The following is an 18,325-nucleotide window of genomic DNA, read 5'->3' as shown; positions in this document are numbered from 1 at the left end:
ACAGTTGTTAATGCTGTAAAAACACCTTTTTAAAAATGCACATGCTTTAAACACAATGCTGAGCAATTTAAAACAAAGGGCCAACTTTCCCACATTTTTTTCAAAATCCCAGTTTTGTCCCGCTCATCTTCTTTGTTTCAGGTTGATTTTTCTCACTGAACTTTATCTTCTCAGATCTGACCTGATATACATGAGGACACACTCATCTGAGTCTCCTTCAGTTATCACTGAACACTCAAAGCAATGAGCTTAAACCTGATATAAACTTATCTGGATGCTTCATCGTGTTACTGGTGAATGTTAACTTCTTGTTGTTTTTGGCCTCAATTTTCGGAGGAAAATATGTGGCTCATGAGCTGCTAAATTCTCCACTTCTGTGTCTGACCTCTCACGTTGTCATTTAACGCTTCATCAAAATATTGATTAAAGCAACTTTAAGGAAGCAGAGCTTTGGGACTTTATGAGCACTGAGATTTAACTTTATTTCTGCCTTTGTAGTTAAGATGCAAAAATAGCTATTTATCAGAAAACATGAGAAGTTCAGAATGTGCTGCGTTGTGTTTTGTGAACTGTTTAATTTTGGCAGCGGGAAGCAACTGTGTTCAGTGTCGTGAAGAACTACGGAGCCACGAGTTTAAATCTTAGTATTGAAAACAAAGCCTGACCTCACAGACATATGTGCTGTAAAAAGTTGTACTGGCACTAAAACAAATAAAAAAACAAAGTTATTATTTGCTTATTTTATTATTTATTTGAAGTTTTTTTTCCACGTCAGTTTTTTCAGTGAGGTTTTTCCTTGATGGGGATTTTCAGTTTTAACTTTCTGGTTTCCAGTTTAAAAGTATGACACGAGAGGAATGTGTTTTGAGAATTTCACTTAAATGTATTCACAATGGAGTAAAAAAAAAAACAAAACTTAAATGTGATAACTTGCTTCTTGGTCATTTGAATCAGACTAAACAAAATAATCTCCTACAAGAAAACAGACCAAAAGGAGCCGAAAGAATGGTATTGATGATTTATTCTTAAGGTAAACATTTTATTCAAAAATAAATTACCAGAGATATCTTTAAAAGGCAGACAAACATCGTCTCCATCCCACTCGTCACAATCAAAAGAATTTCCTATCGGAAGTATTCACACCACATTTCTGTTAACGTCCTCATGAAAAGGAGAAAACTAGTGTAAAACCTACAGCAGCAACTTATCAAACAAACCACAGACTGTTAAGTCGATCAGGAGAAGAAAAAACAGCCATTCAAGTGATTGACTATAAAACGTATACAAAGTTTATTTAAATATTTAATCCAACATACATGCCCGATCTGTAATATGTGAACACACAGAGAGACTGTACAGTACGAGACTGGCGCTTGAGGTGAGATGATGTGGATGGAATCGATGTAGAGGAGCTCAGACAGATGTGATGCAGCTGTTTGTGATTTTTTTGAGGATGAGTCATCCGATTTGTCCGACTCCAGAGGAGGAGGGCACAAAGGCGGCGGGTAGAGTCATTGCCCGACAGTGAAAGGAACAGTTCAACATTTTGAGAGATGAACTTCTTCACTTTCTGGCCAAGAGCTGGATGAGAAGATCAACGTCACACACATCTGTCACTGAAATCTTGAGCTACAGCCAACAGTTGGCTAGCTTAGCATAAAGCTTGGAAACAGCTCGGGTCTGTACAAATAAGTAAAAATAATCTGCACAACAGCATCTCTGAAATGCTCTGATTTGTACACTTTGTGATGTGTTATTTTGTTGAGCTTTAGAGGTGTTGGAATAGGCAGATTTAATTTTTGCACAGAGCTTAGCCGCTTCATCTGCCTCCAGTCTTTATGCTAAGCTAAGCTATTTTCACATCATCTAAAGATATGAGTGGTATCAACCTTCTCATCAAGACAGCAAATAGGCGTTCTTTCCAAAATGTCAAATTATTCCTTTAAAAAAAAAAAAAAAAAAGATCCGACTTCCCCAAAAGCAAAAATAAAACTTAGATCCTGTAGGTCCTAAAAAACACATCTGGGTTAGTGCGGCTTTAATGAAAGGCAATGAAAATGGTGAAAGGTGACAGTCCTCCCTGGCTACCTGACTAAAGAGGCTCTGAAAGCTCTTAGCTAGCTTAATGCTACAACACAGGAGCTCTTAACACCACGCACAGGGCCAAACACTGGCAGGTCTGCTATCAGACACCACAGGCCAGATAAAACACAGCAGTCCTAAACTAAAAACAGATCAAGCGTTAGCTGCAGTTCTCCTCAGGGTCACAGTCACTAAGTATTAAAGGGGAAACAGACAGACGGACAGAGGTCTTGTCTAGAAGCATCCTGAGCTCAGAGTTTGATCATGTTATCTGGTCAACGCGTCTGCTCAACTTCTCTAAGCCGACTGAACGGAGGCAGGCAGGTGAAAAACTAGAAAGAAGTCAGTCTTGCTTGATTTCCTGCACTCTTCAGTTCGGACTTATAAGAGGAGACGGGTGACAAATGTGACAGTTAAAATAGCCTCTCCAGCTTGTCCATGACAGGGTTTACAATTTACTTTCGCTTCAGTAGAATCAATAAAATCCATTTCCTGATTTTAATGAACAAAAAAAAAACCAAAAAAAAACTGACATGACAATCACCTCATTATTAGTTTTCTGAGTTGATTAGTCACTTGTGCTTGTAGGAAATGTTCATTAACAGGCTGAGGAGAAAGTAAACTGAGCTCTAAGACAGAACGATTAAATGCAGAGACGAGTTTTAGTTTGCATCCACCGATGACAACAGCTGCCCACAGCAATGTTAGTTTTCCCTGATTTGCAGCTCAATCCTGAAGCAAGTGCAGTGTGTGGGTGTGTGTGTGTATGTATGTATGTGTGTGTGTGTGTGTGTGTCTAAAGTATGCATTAGGGTTGCATCTATCACAGCATGGCACACCGGAGAACATGACAGTCCTTCAAGTCCTGTTTTGGCAAGAGGCGACGCCGCCGGCTTCTCTGCTCGGTCCTCTCATGAACGCGCAGTTCCTGCTCTGAGGCACTGGGGGGCGATGAAGAGCAGGGCGCACGGCGAGCCTACAGGTCCGCAACAGCAAATACAGATGGAGCGGTGATGTGATGGTGGGCGTTTGGTGGGGGGGTTTGGTGGGGGGTGTGGTGGGGGGGACAAAAGCTTTGGTGTTGAACTAGTTCCACAGTTCTAGGATTGAAGACATTGAGCGAGTGGGCAGGAGGACATGACGGACATGACAGGCGAGGAGGAGGAGGAAGAGTGTCAGTGAGTCTTTAACTTGGTGTGGTGCGAGCCCTGTTCTGTCAAGCTGGCTTTGATGGAGTTAACCACCGTCTGTCTGACGTTGTCTTCCATATAATGTTCGCTTAATGGCTTCAAAACCTGCAGGAAAGGAGAGAGGAGACAAAAAGAGGATTTAGGGTGAGAGCAGATCGAGTTGTCTCGTCTAAAAATGGTCTATAAAGGGGACAACGAAACTGAAAGAAAGCAAGTTAGGGAAGAAAAACGTTTCAAAAAAAAAATAAAGGAACAAAACAGGATGTAGTCTCCGACGTGCCGACCACAGAAACTTCTCAAACAAACAAGATTCACAACACAACTGAAAGAAACCTCTTCAACTGAAAAAAAACATAAAAGAAAAAAGAAATCAACATTATTAAAAGGCTTCATGTCTTTGAGACCCTGAGACGAGGCTTTCCTGCCGGTGTTCAGGTACATTCAGTGAAGTTCAGAGGGCGTCCGCTCCGAGGGACCCAGGCCTTAAAGTAGAGGAAATCGGCACCATTGGACTGAAAATCAAAAATATAGAAGCCAGCAAACTGCAGAAGTTTCACTATGAGAAGGAAGCTGAACAGTCTGTAAATCCGCCAGTCGTCCCGCTGCTAGTTGGTCTTCTTGTAGTTGTTGTTGAGAGGAGCCAGAGCTCTGAGGCCCAGTGTCGCTCCTGATGGGAATGAAGGGAGGAGAGAGACGGGCCAAGCCAGGCGGCTCCTGACAGGCTCCAAAAGTTTGGAAAACACCTGAGAGGACAGCAGGGAGGAACGGGAGAGTTAAACCAGGAACAAGACACCGGAGCTGACGGAGGGGGACAAAAAAGTTTTAAGGAGAAATAAAAAAGTAGAAGAGAAAGGGGGAGAGATGAAAACATGGCCGACGTTTGGAGGGAGACCAGCAGCAGGGGGTGGGGGAGAGGAGAAAGTAAAAGGAGAGGAAATGGAGGAAATGAGGCAAGATGTAGAGAACGGCAGGCAGGCAAAGATCAGAGGAATGTGAAACGCCACCTCTCACCTTTCTGACCGTCTTCTGTAAAGCAGGGGAGGAGACAAAAGCAGAGGAAAGGAGGGAGAAGTCAGGAGACACGAGTGCTGCGTTTGGGGTGCACCCCAAACATCCATGAAACTCAAAATAGATGATAAACACAAACGCTAAATCTGAAGTCAGTCTGTGGGTCAACAACTGATGGAGGGATGAAGGGAGAATGAGAGCAAATAAAAGTCGGCGCTGACAGTTTTGCTGAGTGGAGGGAGCGATGAAAGGTGAACTGAAAAGTGCTTCTTTAGAGTTTGTGAAAGACAAGACGGACGGACGACGATCATGAACATGCAGCGTACAGAAGGAAATAAATAAAAACCAAGGATTCTTCTTGTCTGAGGCTTTTTAAACACCTAAAAACAAAAAGGTAACAAAAGGTAAAATCAAACTAATACAGAAAATACTACAGTAGAAAACAGCGACTTCAGCAATAGATAAAACACACAAAAACTTAATTCAACTCTTATCTTAAGCTTAAACTTCACACCTAAACCACAAAAAATAAAATGAAAACCAAGACAGATACAGCACAAGAAAAGGGAATCATGGAAACTTAATAAACCCGACCAATACTGCCTGATCTTGGGTTTATAACAAAAACAAATGTTTCCGATTACTTAAATTTGGCCATAAAAGGTCCCATATTATGCTAATATTCAAGTATTTGTATACATTCTCCATATTTGTATGTGGAGGTCCTACTATTATTTTCCTCATAGCCGACGTGGCTGCTGCTGTTTTAGAAAAACAATTTGCAAATGTTGATGTTGCCTTCGATATCTTTGTTAGTGGGAGCTCGCATTGATGAGGAAAAAACAATGGCAGACAGCACAGTGGACTTTGGGACAGGAAGTCACATGATCAACCAATCCCCTTATGACATCATAAGGGGAGCCAAATCTAAACGATGTGTGTTTTCACACACATTTACTGAAAGATGGGGCAGGAGAAAAAGAAAGGATGGTCTTTTCTCAGAGGTTGGCAGTCTGTGGGCACAACAGGGACACCACATTTATTTACGGCTGAAACTATGCATCTATTTATCATTCGAGAGAATAATTAATTGTTAACCGTTTTTATATAATTGATCAACTTGTTTATCAACATTTAGTGGTTCCAGCTTTAAAATGTGAAGATTAGTTGCTTTTCTCACTTATAGATCAACTATACACACCATACTTTTGGACTACTGGTATAACAAACAAAACGCATTGTGAGGTCATAAGCTTGAGATTGACAGCATTTCACTGAAAGAAATAATCAGCAGATTCAGTGATGGTAAGAAAACGATCATTAGTTTCAGCGGTAATGTAATGAATGAATGAATTTCTGCATTGGCTCAAACATCTCTTTGGCTGCCTGATACTGCAGTTACTGCAGTCATTTATTGGCTGACAGACAAAACCAAACTCTCTCTGATAAGCTTGCATCCAATACTGTGTTGCCAAATTCCGAAACAACAACGATTACAAGTTTAGTTTAATTCATTTAATTCTCAAAAATTACCCTTCAAATCTTTTTTATTTCCTGCAGTACAGTCTGTTCTCAGCATGTAGATTAACCCGGACAGACACACACACAGACTGACTACCCACCTGTTCCCAGAGTGTCTCCGCCACCAGATCTATCATCGTTCCAATCTCCCGAAACTCTCCAGAATACTTCACATACGCCCAGGCGCAGAGCGACAGCAGCGCCACGCCCATGACCAGGTTAGCCAGCGAAGCTAAGGTGTTCAGGCCGATGAAGCCCGTCACCCCAGACACCACGTAGGTGACAAACATGACTGCAAATAGTGTGGCGGGTGTGCGTGCTGCGTAGAAGATGTTTTTGCTGTCATTGTGTTTGGAGAAGTTGGTGAAGGCCTCGTCCAGCTCCGACTCCAGCTGGTTCTGGTAACGCTGGCAGAACTCCTCGCCACCCATTTTCTTCACAGAGCGGAAGAAACGCACCGAGTGCTCACGAAACTCCTCGTGGCAGCGCTCCAGGTCAGCTGGGGCGATGTACGGTTTGTCCCCACCGCAGACCTGAAAAAGATCAGCATGTCCATGTAAATGAGGAACAAAATGTGTCTGACAGAAGAGATGAATTTTAATTGATATTTTATGATTTGCTTCTAGCTTCCTTCAACAACATTAAAAGACAGACCTGACTACATTCTGATTTGGTCTTTAGCAACCTTTAGAAAAAAAAAAAGACATGTCCTTACTAGCTCCATGTTCTTGCTGTACATGTCTTTGGCTCCTGCCACCGCAGTCAAGTTGTTGGCTTCTGCTGTCGCCTGACAAACAGGAAAAGACAATGAGATGACCCCAGGGGATGAGAATTACTACCTTAAAAAAGGTGTGGCCCATACTTAATAAGCTCCCTCTTTTTTGAAACAGTAACTAACCTGCAGCATGGACTTTGGGTGAGGAAGCTCCTCGCCCTGGTAGATCTTTATGTAAGCCTGCAGAAATGTAAAATATTACAGATTATCACACCAGTGTTTCCTGAACAATCTCAAAGTTCTGGCAGGAAATCAACAGCCTGGTAAGTAAAACTCATATCTGGGGGACATGCACATGTCTACCAAACATAATTCACTGCAGGTATGATTTAACACGTGTGCTACTTCTACCTGTTGAGCACCTGTGCTGTGACAAACTACACACCTATGAGACCCCACTGTTTCCATAATTTCTTGGAGTCTACTGTGGCTAAAAACTAAGAAACTGTATCATTTATTGACCCTAAACAAACCTTTTGTTTGTAAATGACTAATTGACTACGTAAGCAGACTAGGTGGAACAGTGTATAACTTGAGGCTTTATATTTCTGGATCTGTGACACTTCAGTGTGAAAACCACTGGACTTTAATCAAATCTTGCAGGACCTTGAAGTACTCCAGGAGATCTCTGCAGGTGACTTTGTTGCCTCCGATCTCCTTCTCTACCAGTCGGTCTGGGGCCAGGAGGAGGGGCACCAGCTGGGCCAGCTCCCTCTTAAAATCCCCATTGATGTCTGAAACATACAAACGCACCTCGATTGTCCTCTGGGGTGCGACATTTCGCTCCAGCCATTGTTTGAATGTGTGTATGTTCTTGTTCTCTTACCTCTCAGCCTGCCGTCAAAGTATGGGTTGGTGGCCACCTTGAGGCCAGGATGGGGCAGCAGGAAGCAGCCGATGTTGGAGAAGCACGAGTGGATGTGCTTCCTCACATTCTGCAACTCTTCATGTTGGTTCTGTTTCACCTGTGTGTCAGCAGACGACAAAACACTCTCACAGTGAGTCAAAGTCAAAGTGTGCCTTTTCTTGTCATTGACTGTTTGAATGTGTACACACACAGGACGCTGAGCAAATTTGCACACACCTGAACAGACAAAAGAGGTGTGGTGTGAAATATCTGGTTAGAAAAATATTTTGTGCATTTTGAAGTGGACTTCTCACCAGTAGTCGTCTCTCCAGGAAGGCGTTTCCTCCTTTCAGTCCGTAGTTGTGTTCATAAGGATAACTCCAGTCCCGAATCAGGAACATCAGGGACTGAAAAACACAAACATCACAGACACAATAAGACACATTATATTTGATTTCTATGATTTACAGGAACAAATTTCATTAGTTTTTGACCTTATTCATACCTTTCCTGCTCTCAGTTACAAGATCCATTCTCACTAAACATACATTTCTCAATTCTACAAATATTTAAATATCTAACCCTAACAATCCTGTACTATTATTCAATAAAAATAAATAACGTGCTGGACAGCCACGTATTTAATAGGAAAAGTAAATGTTGTGGGAAAGGTGCATTTTCCGCGTCTGGATTCCTTTTCATTGTTAAGGCATTCATTAATTTGTACTATACAAATGTCCAAGCCCCCCCCACCCACCCACCCACACACAGTACCTGGAAAGGTTTCAGGTAGATCTCTTCCATTGCCAGCCGGCCATATTCTGTGAAGAGCTACATATGACAGAAAAACAAATTATGAAAATACACGTTCCTGTAAAGTGCCATTGGTGCTACTTTTTCCTGTAAGGACAAAAAATGACACCAACCTGCAGGTGCTGCAGGTCGTCCTCCTGTATGTTCTGGGAGAGATTGTACACCTGAGAATAAAGAAACAAGCACAGCATGTTGGGAAAATGTTGACATTTTAAGAGGCATCAGCTTTTTTTCCACCATTAGGTCTCACCTGGACAGAGCTGGTCATTGTGCTGAGGGCGAACACAGTGGCACAGTCCTTTATGGTGGACTGGCTGTCAAAGGCTCCCTGAGTGTCGACGAGGAGCACAGCAACCTGTTGGGACGAGATGCATCAAATAAGCGGACAGACAAACTTCAGCTTGTGGGACATGTTGGGTGTTTGCTGTAAATATCTACACATGTAAACGTCATAATGAGAATACTAATCTATATTTAGCACCTTGCTGCCATCAGGCTTGTCGACCACAAAGACATCGCTCCAGATCTGAATTCCTGTGGTCTCCCTCTCGCAGCCTCCTCTCCAGGTGAACCCTGTCAGGGGCTCATCGTCACCTCCCATCCACGACTCAGTCTGCGGCAGAGGGAGCGAGGAAGTTGACCAGGAGGAGGTAAGAGGAGGAAAGAGAAACAGAAGGGGAAATCGATTAGAAGAGAAAAAGGAGAAAAACCACATTTGTTTTTTTTTTTGTGTCTGTGACCACAATATTTTCACACACGTCCAATTTGTTGTGAAGTTTGATTCACACATTCACACTTCTAACAAAAACATGACATTGATTTTGGATAGTGAGAGTGCAATGTTGACTGAGAAAGTATCTGCTATCTGGGATGATTATTATGCCTTGTTAAAAGGTTGGCTCTTGAGTTTATGCTGGTTGTTTTGATCCAGAGTACTGTAGCATCACACACACGTTATATCCCCATGTTTGTACAGTGTACAGTTTGCACAGTAACAGGTGTGAACAGATTACTGGAGAAGACACTGAATGAAAGGCAGCTCCCATAATAACAAGACTACTGGAGCTGCAGCACAACGCATCAAATTGAGACTGAGACCCCAGGATAACAAAAAATGGCAGTTCATATGATTTTGTGTTTAGTTTTGTTTGAGATGTGCTCAGTTTTATTTCCACTGCTAACACAAAAGGGTCAAAGTTAGAGCAACACATTGTGACCTTGTTTGAATTTCTGGCTGACAAGTGAGGAGACTCACTGACCGCAAATAGGAAATGTATAAACAAGCCTCAGAAGCAAACTACCGATTTGCAAGGCAAACTACACTCGAACACTAATTCCTGGTTACTACAATATGATCTTATGACAGAGCAAGATGATGATTTGTCATTTGATAATAAGAAATACCTGCAGTACAATAATATTAACATTATTTCAACACTATTTGCTGAATACAAATGAACATAAAGAATCACAGCCTGAACAAACCGCATCAGTTTTTCAGTAAAATCAGATCTGGTCAGACTGGCATCAATGCCAGTGTTCATGCAGCTCAACAGCTGTGAGAAAGGGTCATAACATTCCTCTGTCTCTCCTCTAGTGTGTGTTCAAGTGTGTGTTCAAGTGTGTGTGTGTGTCTGTGCTTTAGAGAGAGTACGTGCAAGTGAGTGTAAGGTGATCCTGACTGCTTCTGTGCGTCCAGCTGCTGCCAGGACTAGTTGTTGATACTTGTGTTTAAGCAAGTCACACAGTTGTTAGATGGACTTGCTCAAGTGTTTGTGTGTGTGTGTGTAAACATATAATCGACCACTTCGTGTTATTCAAATTCAATTCAAAAGGTAGTTATCACACAGGACAATTAGGTACATGGGTATGAACATGCTTTATCATATAGAAAATCAATCATACTCAACTCTTGACTTGCCTCAGCCTTTAATATTCACCTAATATTCATCTTTGCCCATCACGTTCTGGTCCACATGTCAGTAAAGGCTGAAATCTCATCTGCTGTACTAGTTTATTTAGCCCACCTGTTTTCACAGTCTCCACTGACTGAATGTTACACAATATTAAAGCCCCAAAGGAGAGATGACCTTTTTTATGTTTACTTAGCACATGTCAATTTCTAAATCTATCTAATTAATCAAATGTATCTGTGCCTTCGTAAATCTGAAAGATGACTCCTTTTTAAAATTAATAAATACAACACTGTGGCAGTCAGCATCTTACAAGGACAGTTTCAAATATTCAACAGAAAAAATGCAACAGCAGAGATGTTTGAAAAAGTTATGCCAAAGTAATTGTTACATCTACAATAACGTATCTCCTTGGAAACTGTGATTTCAGTGCTTATCTGCATCTGCAATAAGCATCACAATATAATACAGTACAAGCCAGCCACAGGGTCAATGTCAAGGAACCGCCACAACCACAGTATTGACTTTTTCCCCCCAAATACTGGATGTGACTGACCTAAACTTGCCGGCTGCAGCCACGGGGGACGTGTCACAGTCTGGAGTGGATATTAGTGATTGTGAAACATTTGGAGGAGAGTTGAGTTGCCACAGCGCGAGCACAGAAGCCCCAGTAACGGTAACATTATGGGGGGAGGACTGAGGTGCTTACAAGAAAAATGCTGGTGTAGGCCTTTCTATTTAATCCTTTGAAAACAGACGGCCTGTGGGCAGGACAGGCACTGTTTGTATGTTCCTGTTTAAATTGATCTAAAATCCAAAACTATAACAAAGTAGTACTCATTCTTCTTGCAGCAGAAAGCTAAGACTAGGTTGATGACATCATTAAATTAAGTTACGGACTTAAAGAGGCTCTAGCAGCTCAGTTTTAAAGCTAGAAGAATAAAGATATAAAATATCACGTGAAGCTAGACAAGCTTGGGCATCTATTGTTACAAACCATATCAGCTTAGCTTGTCACCAAGGGGGCAAAATAACACTCCAAGTCAGACTAAATTTTGGCGAGAGAAAAACCTGCATAACTACTTTCAAAGGAAACCAATGACCTCCAGATATTCAGTGTATAGTGTAAAAAACAAAGTTAGTGTAGGTCTATAGTGTGCGTTAGTTAGTGAGTAGTGTAGAGCTATGTAGGTGACAATTATGACAATAAGCAAAAATACCACTGTACCAATACACTGGGGAAATATTTCTGTTCTATCAAATTGCTGCTGCACGTTCAAAAACTAAAAAGTGTAAATAGTTCAAATAACCTCTGGAGTGTTAAGAAATTTTAGCATACCTAAATTATGCAGAGAATCCACAACAGCCCTAATCCAGAAACTGTATGAAAATCACACACTTTGTCTCACCTGCTTGTGCATGTAGCGCAGCATGAAGTCCAGCAGGAAGGACTTGCCCTTGCGGAAGGCCCCAGCCACAGACACAACCACCACATTCAGGTCCTTCACATGATCCTGCAGGAGGATCTTCTCCAGCGCTGTAGCGTCCAGCTCAAAGCTGTGCTCATCCTCGTTGGCCAGGACAATCTGGATGGGCCTGGCCTTTTCTTCCTCTACCGCAGCCTGAAGACATGAGTTTGCAATCAATCAGGGCTTTCCCTGGCATCAAGACAGGCTTACATGATTACACTAGTAAAGAAGCAGGTTTCATGGAGGAGAGAGGGAAGTGAAAAAAAACAAAGCCTCAGGGGGAAAATAAAGTGACATTCAAGAGCCTGACATAAAGCAAGAACACAACTAGAACACACAAGATTTTTACATGTATAAACAAACAAAACAAAACAAACCCCCTATTTTCTCTGCTGGGAGCACCTCTGCAAAGTGGTGTCTTTAAGCTTTTACTACCATAAAGTAGCATCATGGGTTTTTGACAGGGTTTTTTTTGGTGGATCAAAACAGCTGCTTTAACATCAGGCTCTGGAAAAACTGTGATGTTATTTTCACCATTTTCTAGTACAATCTTTAGATTAATAGACAATGAGAATCAGGGAGTGTAAGTTACAGCTACATTAAGTCATAGTTAGATATAGCATACGTGCTTGTTAATGGCAAGAATATGGCAGGAAATAACGCCAACACTTTACCTCTTCTTCCTGAATGTCTTCATCAGCGGAGGGGGTGAGGATGGCGTTTTTGCCAGACTTTGAGGCTGTGGTCTTGGGAAGCAATTCATCCTCCAGGTCCTCTGGCCTGGCTAAAGGAGGCATCTTTTTATGCCTAAAAATGGGGACATCTTCCACGCCGCTCAAGTCTTTAGATAGCAGGACACAGTAGAGACAGAAAGATAAAATTATACTGGTTAGATAACAGTGCGCTGCATGTTAGTGTACAGACAATGGGCATAAGTGAGAAGACAGAGGACAGTGGAAGCAGAGTTATGCAGCAAGACCAAAAAGTTTAAGGAATAAGTTGTTGTGTTATAAGTTTATTTATGTGAGAGAGAGAGATTCACTGTTGTTCTGAGAAGTTAAAGACAAGTGAAATGCTCGATATGCGGTCAAATTGTAGTCTGGAATTTTCCCAGCACTCTGTGCTAAATACTGTTATGGTCAACACATCTAGGTCAAGCTCAAAAATAGCCCTGCACTGAAAATCACAAAGGGCCAGTAAAAAGGACACAAGAGAAGGGAGTTAAGAGGATAGCTTTCTCACATTCACACAAAGTCATTTTGATGTTTCTGTGAAAGTCTGTCCTTTCCGCTTTTCCTACAGTACAGGTTTCCTCTAAAACTGCAAGATTCCTTCCTTCCTGTCACGGTACCACGACTGCAGTATCAGCAAGTGCCAAACCACAAACTGCAACATATGCAGGCGAATAGCTTGTCCTGGTTTTAGCATTATTGGGGATGCAACTAATGATTATTTCCATTGATTAATAAAATTGTTTAAAATTGTTTGTTTATTCTTTAAAAAACTCAAAATGATTAATTCATTATTCATTGCAATGATTATTTATTATCATTGCAGCTTTAAATATTCTACATTTAAAATCTTAATTGTAAAACTAATCTTGTAAAATATCCTTTTAAATGTTAACCTTTCATATCCAAACCACTTTTTCTTCTTAACCTCTGTTACGGCATTATTAACAAATTAGGCTGCTTGGAAAAAGAAAAAAAAAAATGCTGTTTTGCCTTTCACATCTCAGTTTACCTGCTTCCCTGGTTGAAAGAAAGACATTTTCACCTTTTTTCCAGATATGGAAATAATCCCTTGTGCAGAATTGAGATGACACTCCCTAAAGTGCTGAAAGTGGCACAAAGTGGCAATCCCTTGGCCATACGCCTGGCGCAGAGGCCACTAAACAGGTAGGACTACATATGGTACATTGCTCAAATACTTCCAGTAAACAACAGTGCTTCCAGTGAGCACCACACCACGGTGCCTCTCACCACATACAAATGAGGTTTAGGCAAACCCATCTCTTCTAATTTGATTGCCATCCTTTATAAGCATGGGATCTACTTATAGTCACTGAAAGCCAAATGGGTCTGATATTATCTGAGGAAAAGAGTCTAGAAACAAAAGAGGAGCAGACTGCTTTGACCCTGGATAAACCACCTGTATACAACATTAAGAGTCAGTCTGGTAAACTACTGTAGCTAGAGTAATGATAATAAGGCTGGATATGCAAGTCATGCATTGGAGTTTGTTTTCAATGTGTGTAATGCAGCTATGAATCTCTACTGATTTAGATTTCCAAACCAAATATCTGTGTTTGTTTGATCAAGAGAGCCATGACAGCATTGAATCTCTAGCATAAACTTGCAGTGTGCTGTGCCTTGGCTGCTGGTATATAACCATCTGTGTAGAGAAAACAGGAACTGAGCATCTTCTGCTGCACAAACAAGTTCATTACAAACTTGTCCCCTGACCTCTGGCAGTACCCAGTAGTCAGCACACAAATTAGATATCACATTAGCGAAGTTAGAAAACAAGACAGACTGATCACATCTTTTTCACAACTAAATCGGTGCAATGAATTTAAAATGAGTATTTCCGTCTACAAACTGGTTCTCCATCACACTGTTAATCTGCTGGTCTAAGACAAGGAACCAGTGGCACGGGTGAAAGAAACAACATCAAATTGGATCATTAATTACGCAAGTTGGGGAAAAAAACTGCCATAAAAATAAAACCCAACACTAAGATTTAGGCAATGTTCAACATACAGGCAATGACTTTTAGTAGTTATGCTTTGAGGTTGTTTTCTGTACTTTTTAAAAATGCAGGCCTGTTTAACTCCCCAGATTAGCACTGGCAGTGTGAGGCACGTAAGACCATTTTAAGGTTTTGGGAGGGCAGTTTTGAGAACATTTGTGATGTTCTTGCTCAAGAGAACCATTGTAAATGGGGCATTCAAAGATCAACATGGAGGTGCTGCATATTCCCAGCAATGCTGTGCTAGTGTTTGAGTAGATGCTCCAAGCACGGTGCAGTTACAGTAATCTGCTCAGCACACAAATTAGCCCCGCATGTTTCCTCAGTCTGAGACGGTGCAGGTCCAGAGCAGCACTCAGCAGGATGAAGTGGCACAGGCTTCAGCCATAGAGGAGACCCACACAAAGACACTATTCTGCAGAGACTGCCAGGAGTCTGTATCGCAACAGAATGTGTGTGAGGGACAAAAAACAATAAGCATGAAAGGAAGCATAACAGCCATTAGCTGTGCTCATGTGGACTCACTGCTACACTCACCCTTCATGATAAAGTGGATAATGCACTGTACTCCTCCCCAGCTTGCAGAAAACGAGGGCATAACTAAAATTAGCTACCTTACTTGTTGTCTTATGGAGGCATCAAGCAGATGTTTACTGCCCTACATGTTTTCCTGCCCATACACTCACACACAAAGTTACCAAGAGATTAGTTTGTACGGTACATCACGCACACACAGCATAAGCATCCCACATAAACACACGTATATTCAGTCTTGCATCCCCCTCCAGCTCTAATGAGGGTCTATCTTTAACTATGCATGGCAATAATAGAGTCGACGCAAGCTAGCCTACATCTCAGCGCTGTGTCCCAAATCAGCTCTCCCTTCCCTGGACTCCTGCGCTATATCTGAGGCAGACTTTGATAAGGCCATGGTCCACTTAACTTAACCAGCTGTCTAAATATGGGAGCTTTCATACTTTAAAAAGAGGCAGTTTCAAGCAATTTAGTGCAGGACTGTAGACCTGCACTAAAGACAAACTACTGCAAGTTAGTCAGTGACAAATATCCTGCATTTAGGATTATGAAAAAAAATATTTGCTGATGTTTTGCTGGTATTTCACATAATTTATAAAGTGTGGAAAACGTCGTGCAAAAATCTCCTCTACTGTTGCAGCACTGACTAATAGCCTAATGCCAGCAGGGTTTCAACACCATCTTCTACCTTGCGACATCGAGGCTAAGTACGTTAAATAATTATAATCCTTTTAGAGACCAGGCAGCATGTGTTTGATATCTCAAGACTACAGAGAGTTTATGAAGGAGAATATAGAGAATAGAAGACTCCACTGTAGCCTATTAAGATGCAGGTACAGTGACTTCCCTGCACAGCAGTGCCAAAAGACAACCTGACACGGCCTCCCTGGACAAGAGTCAAGGGGGGCAAAATGTTCAGTTGCAGCAAGCAGACCAGCCGGCAGTCTGTGAGGACAAAGTGCAGCCACAGTTAGTGAATGTTGTTGCCGCAGAGTCAGATGGGCTGTATGAAAGTACATATAAGGGTTATCGTGATAAGAGACACCTGACCATATCTCAGGAACGAGCCTTCCCAGACTATCTATTTAGCAGTCTGTACAAGGTTTAGAGAAGTGTGACAATAACAGAAAAAAAAGCTGTGAGTGAATTTCTGTTCACTATTTGTATTCCTCTGCCATATAGGCAGGGGGAAAATTAATGATAAATACAAATTACTTTTAGCAGAGTAAAAGTAATCTGTATTTATTAACAGGGCAACAGCGTTCTCTTCTGCACTTGCCAAAGCAGTTATCACAACTTAGTAGTATTGCAACTAACAATTATTTTCATTGAGGATTAAAAATTATTCTCTCTGCTAATATGAATTGTTTGGTCATGATTTCCTAAGAAGTGACATCTTCAGATTTGTCCCACTCAAAACCCAAAGATATTCAGTTTGGCATTACATATGATAAAGAAAAAAAAAAAAATCACAATTTTAATTAAAAATTACTCAAATAATTACATGAAACAGCTGGTGCTTAATTATCAAATTTCCTACTTGATTAACCAAATAATGATTTCAGCTCTGAAACACATTGCTTCAAATCCTCTTTGAGGACAGCGCTGTTGTGACAGATGGGGAGACTGATCCTAGGATAATTAGCCAATTGGCTAATAGGTCAATAAGCTAATTTACCACTATATATCTATATTTGGCATCTTGAGTGAAAATTGTAATCCTGATATTAAGACACAACCTTAACACTGAAGCTTAAGCACCCTAGCTAAAGAAATAGTTACCACAATTACTTTGAGAAGCTACAGAATACAGAAATTAACAACATCCAGACTTCTAACTAACTTTTATCCCGCATGAAATCCTCAGTATAAAACTGAGTTGCTGTCTAGAAAGTAAGAAACCTCCATGTACCTCAAATCAGTAAACAGTGTGTGAATTATTTTGTTCATTTATTTTCTTCTGTTGTCTTTTTCTGGCTGTAAAATGCACATCCATCCATGTATGTAGTATTCAGAGGATCAATCTGCAGACAAACTGAGCTGACTAATAATAGATTATTTAAAAATATCCTTTAGTCTTTAGTGGGAAGATTAACGTAACGTTATGTGTTATGTGTGTGTTGTGCTGTGTGGTTGGGCTGAGACCCTCCGATACAGGAAACTGGTGAGAAGCGGACTGTTTCAAAGTTCACAGGCGGCTGTAGCCTGCACACCGGGACTGAGCAGACGGCATGCGGGTTTAGAGACCAGACACCACGGGCGAGCCGCCGGTCCTCCAGGTGAAAGTGACGGGTCCGGACAAATGAGCCGACAGGTGTCGCGGTTGATGTTTGTATCCGGCTCGGAATCAGTTTCAAATAACAGCTTTTCAACTCAAGAGAGGGAAACCCCATTCTGACAGCAGAGAAAATACACGGCGGTGAAATAAATCTCCCTCTAGCTAATTTTCCTACAGTTTGGACGGTGTTGGCGCTGTGTTTGCTGACTGTGAGGAGGGGGGGACACTCTGGCACGGGCACCACATTTGGCAGAACACCGCGGGTCTCCAACTGAAAACAGAAGCGCCTGGCTAACGGGAAAGCCAGAGTTTGACAAAGACGAAGGCGACACAAGCGAAAACTATTCACATTTTAACACCCCTCTTCCTAAGATATATACTCTACTCACTCTCTCAAGCCTACTCGATAAAACCAACAAAGGTTTACCTTCGTCCGCGACTCGGCTTTTGCAGTTTGGCTCGAAGTGATTTCTGCTCCTCAGCCCGCTCACCTCCGCCATCTTGGACTGCTGAAATCTGACGTGGCTGACGTCAAAGGAGCTGTTTTCTTCTCACGCCGTCTGCTGGAGTTCACGCTGCTCGGTCAAGTACACCGAAACACGGTGACGACTCTTCTGTAATTTCACACAAGAAAAACGACGTCTGTTTTCATCGTTTTTATAAGCACTTACTGTTTTAAATAAAATAAAATAAAATTTGAATTATTTGTGTGCCCGAAGCCTCAACTCAGGGGCGTAACAACGAGCAAGGAGGTGTGGATCCCTGGGATAGTTTTTGGAAATGTGGGGCCTGAGGGGCAGTTTATAATTCACAAATACACACTTTAAAATATAAAAAAAATCTCTATTCAATTCTTTTAGGCAATATATATAGTATTAGTGGAAAGTTTGGACACACCCTCTCATTCAGTGTTTTTTTTAATTTTTTTTATCTACATTGTAGATTAATATTAAAGACATCAAAACACACATGGAATTATGCTGTGACCAAAAAAGTGTTAAACAATCCAGAATATGTTAAATACATTTTTTAATAAAAAAAGATCGCTCACATGTGTGCATGCATGTTTTTATGTGCTTATGTGTTGCACATAACTGTTTATACTTTGACATATAGGTGTGATGGTGTGTGTTTGTGCGCTGTA

The 18,325-nt window shown here is 41.4% G+C and overlaps 1 protein-coding gene across 1 annotated transcript; it reads right to left on the bottom strand.

The window, feature by feature from the left end:
* Positions 1-1,004: 1,004 nt before the first annotated feature.
* On the bottom strand, positions 1,005-17,705 carry atl2 (atlastin GTPase 2). The gene is made up of 14 exons (XM_070840689.1): positions 17,609-17,705; positions 12,293-12,459; positions 11,559-11,771; positions 8,718-8,849; positions 8,487-8,591; positions 8,350-8,400; positions 8,198-8,254; positions 7,738-7,830; positions 7,403-7,541; positions 7,183-7,310; positions 6,700-6,756; positions 6,517-6,588; positions 5,903-6,334; positions 1,005-3,377 (listed from the first exon to the last, which is right to left on the bottom strand). Exons 1-14 carry the CDS (start codon positions 17,679-17,681, stop codon positions 3,258-3,260), a joined length of 1,839 nt encoding a protein of 612 aa, XP_070696790.1. The 5' UTR covers positions 17,682-17,705; the 3' UTR covers positions 1,005-3,257.
* Between the last annotated feature and the right edge of the window lie 620 nt (positions 17,706-18,325).

This window comes from Pempheris klunzingeri, chromosome 12 (genome assembly GCF_042242105.1).
Source record: "Pempheris klunzingeri isolate RE-2024b chromosome 12, fPemKlu1.hap1, whole genome shotgun sequence".
NCBI lineage: Eukaryota > Metazoa > Chordata > Actinopteri > Acropomatiformes > Pempheridae > Pempheris > Pempheris klunzingeri.
This window is presented reverse-complemented; position numbering and strand designations above follow the sequence as displayed.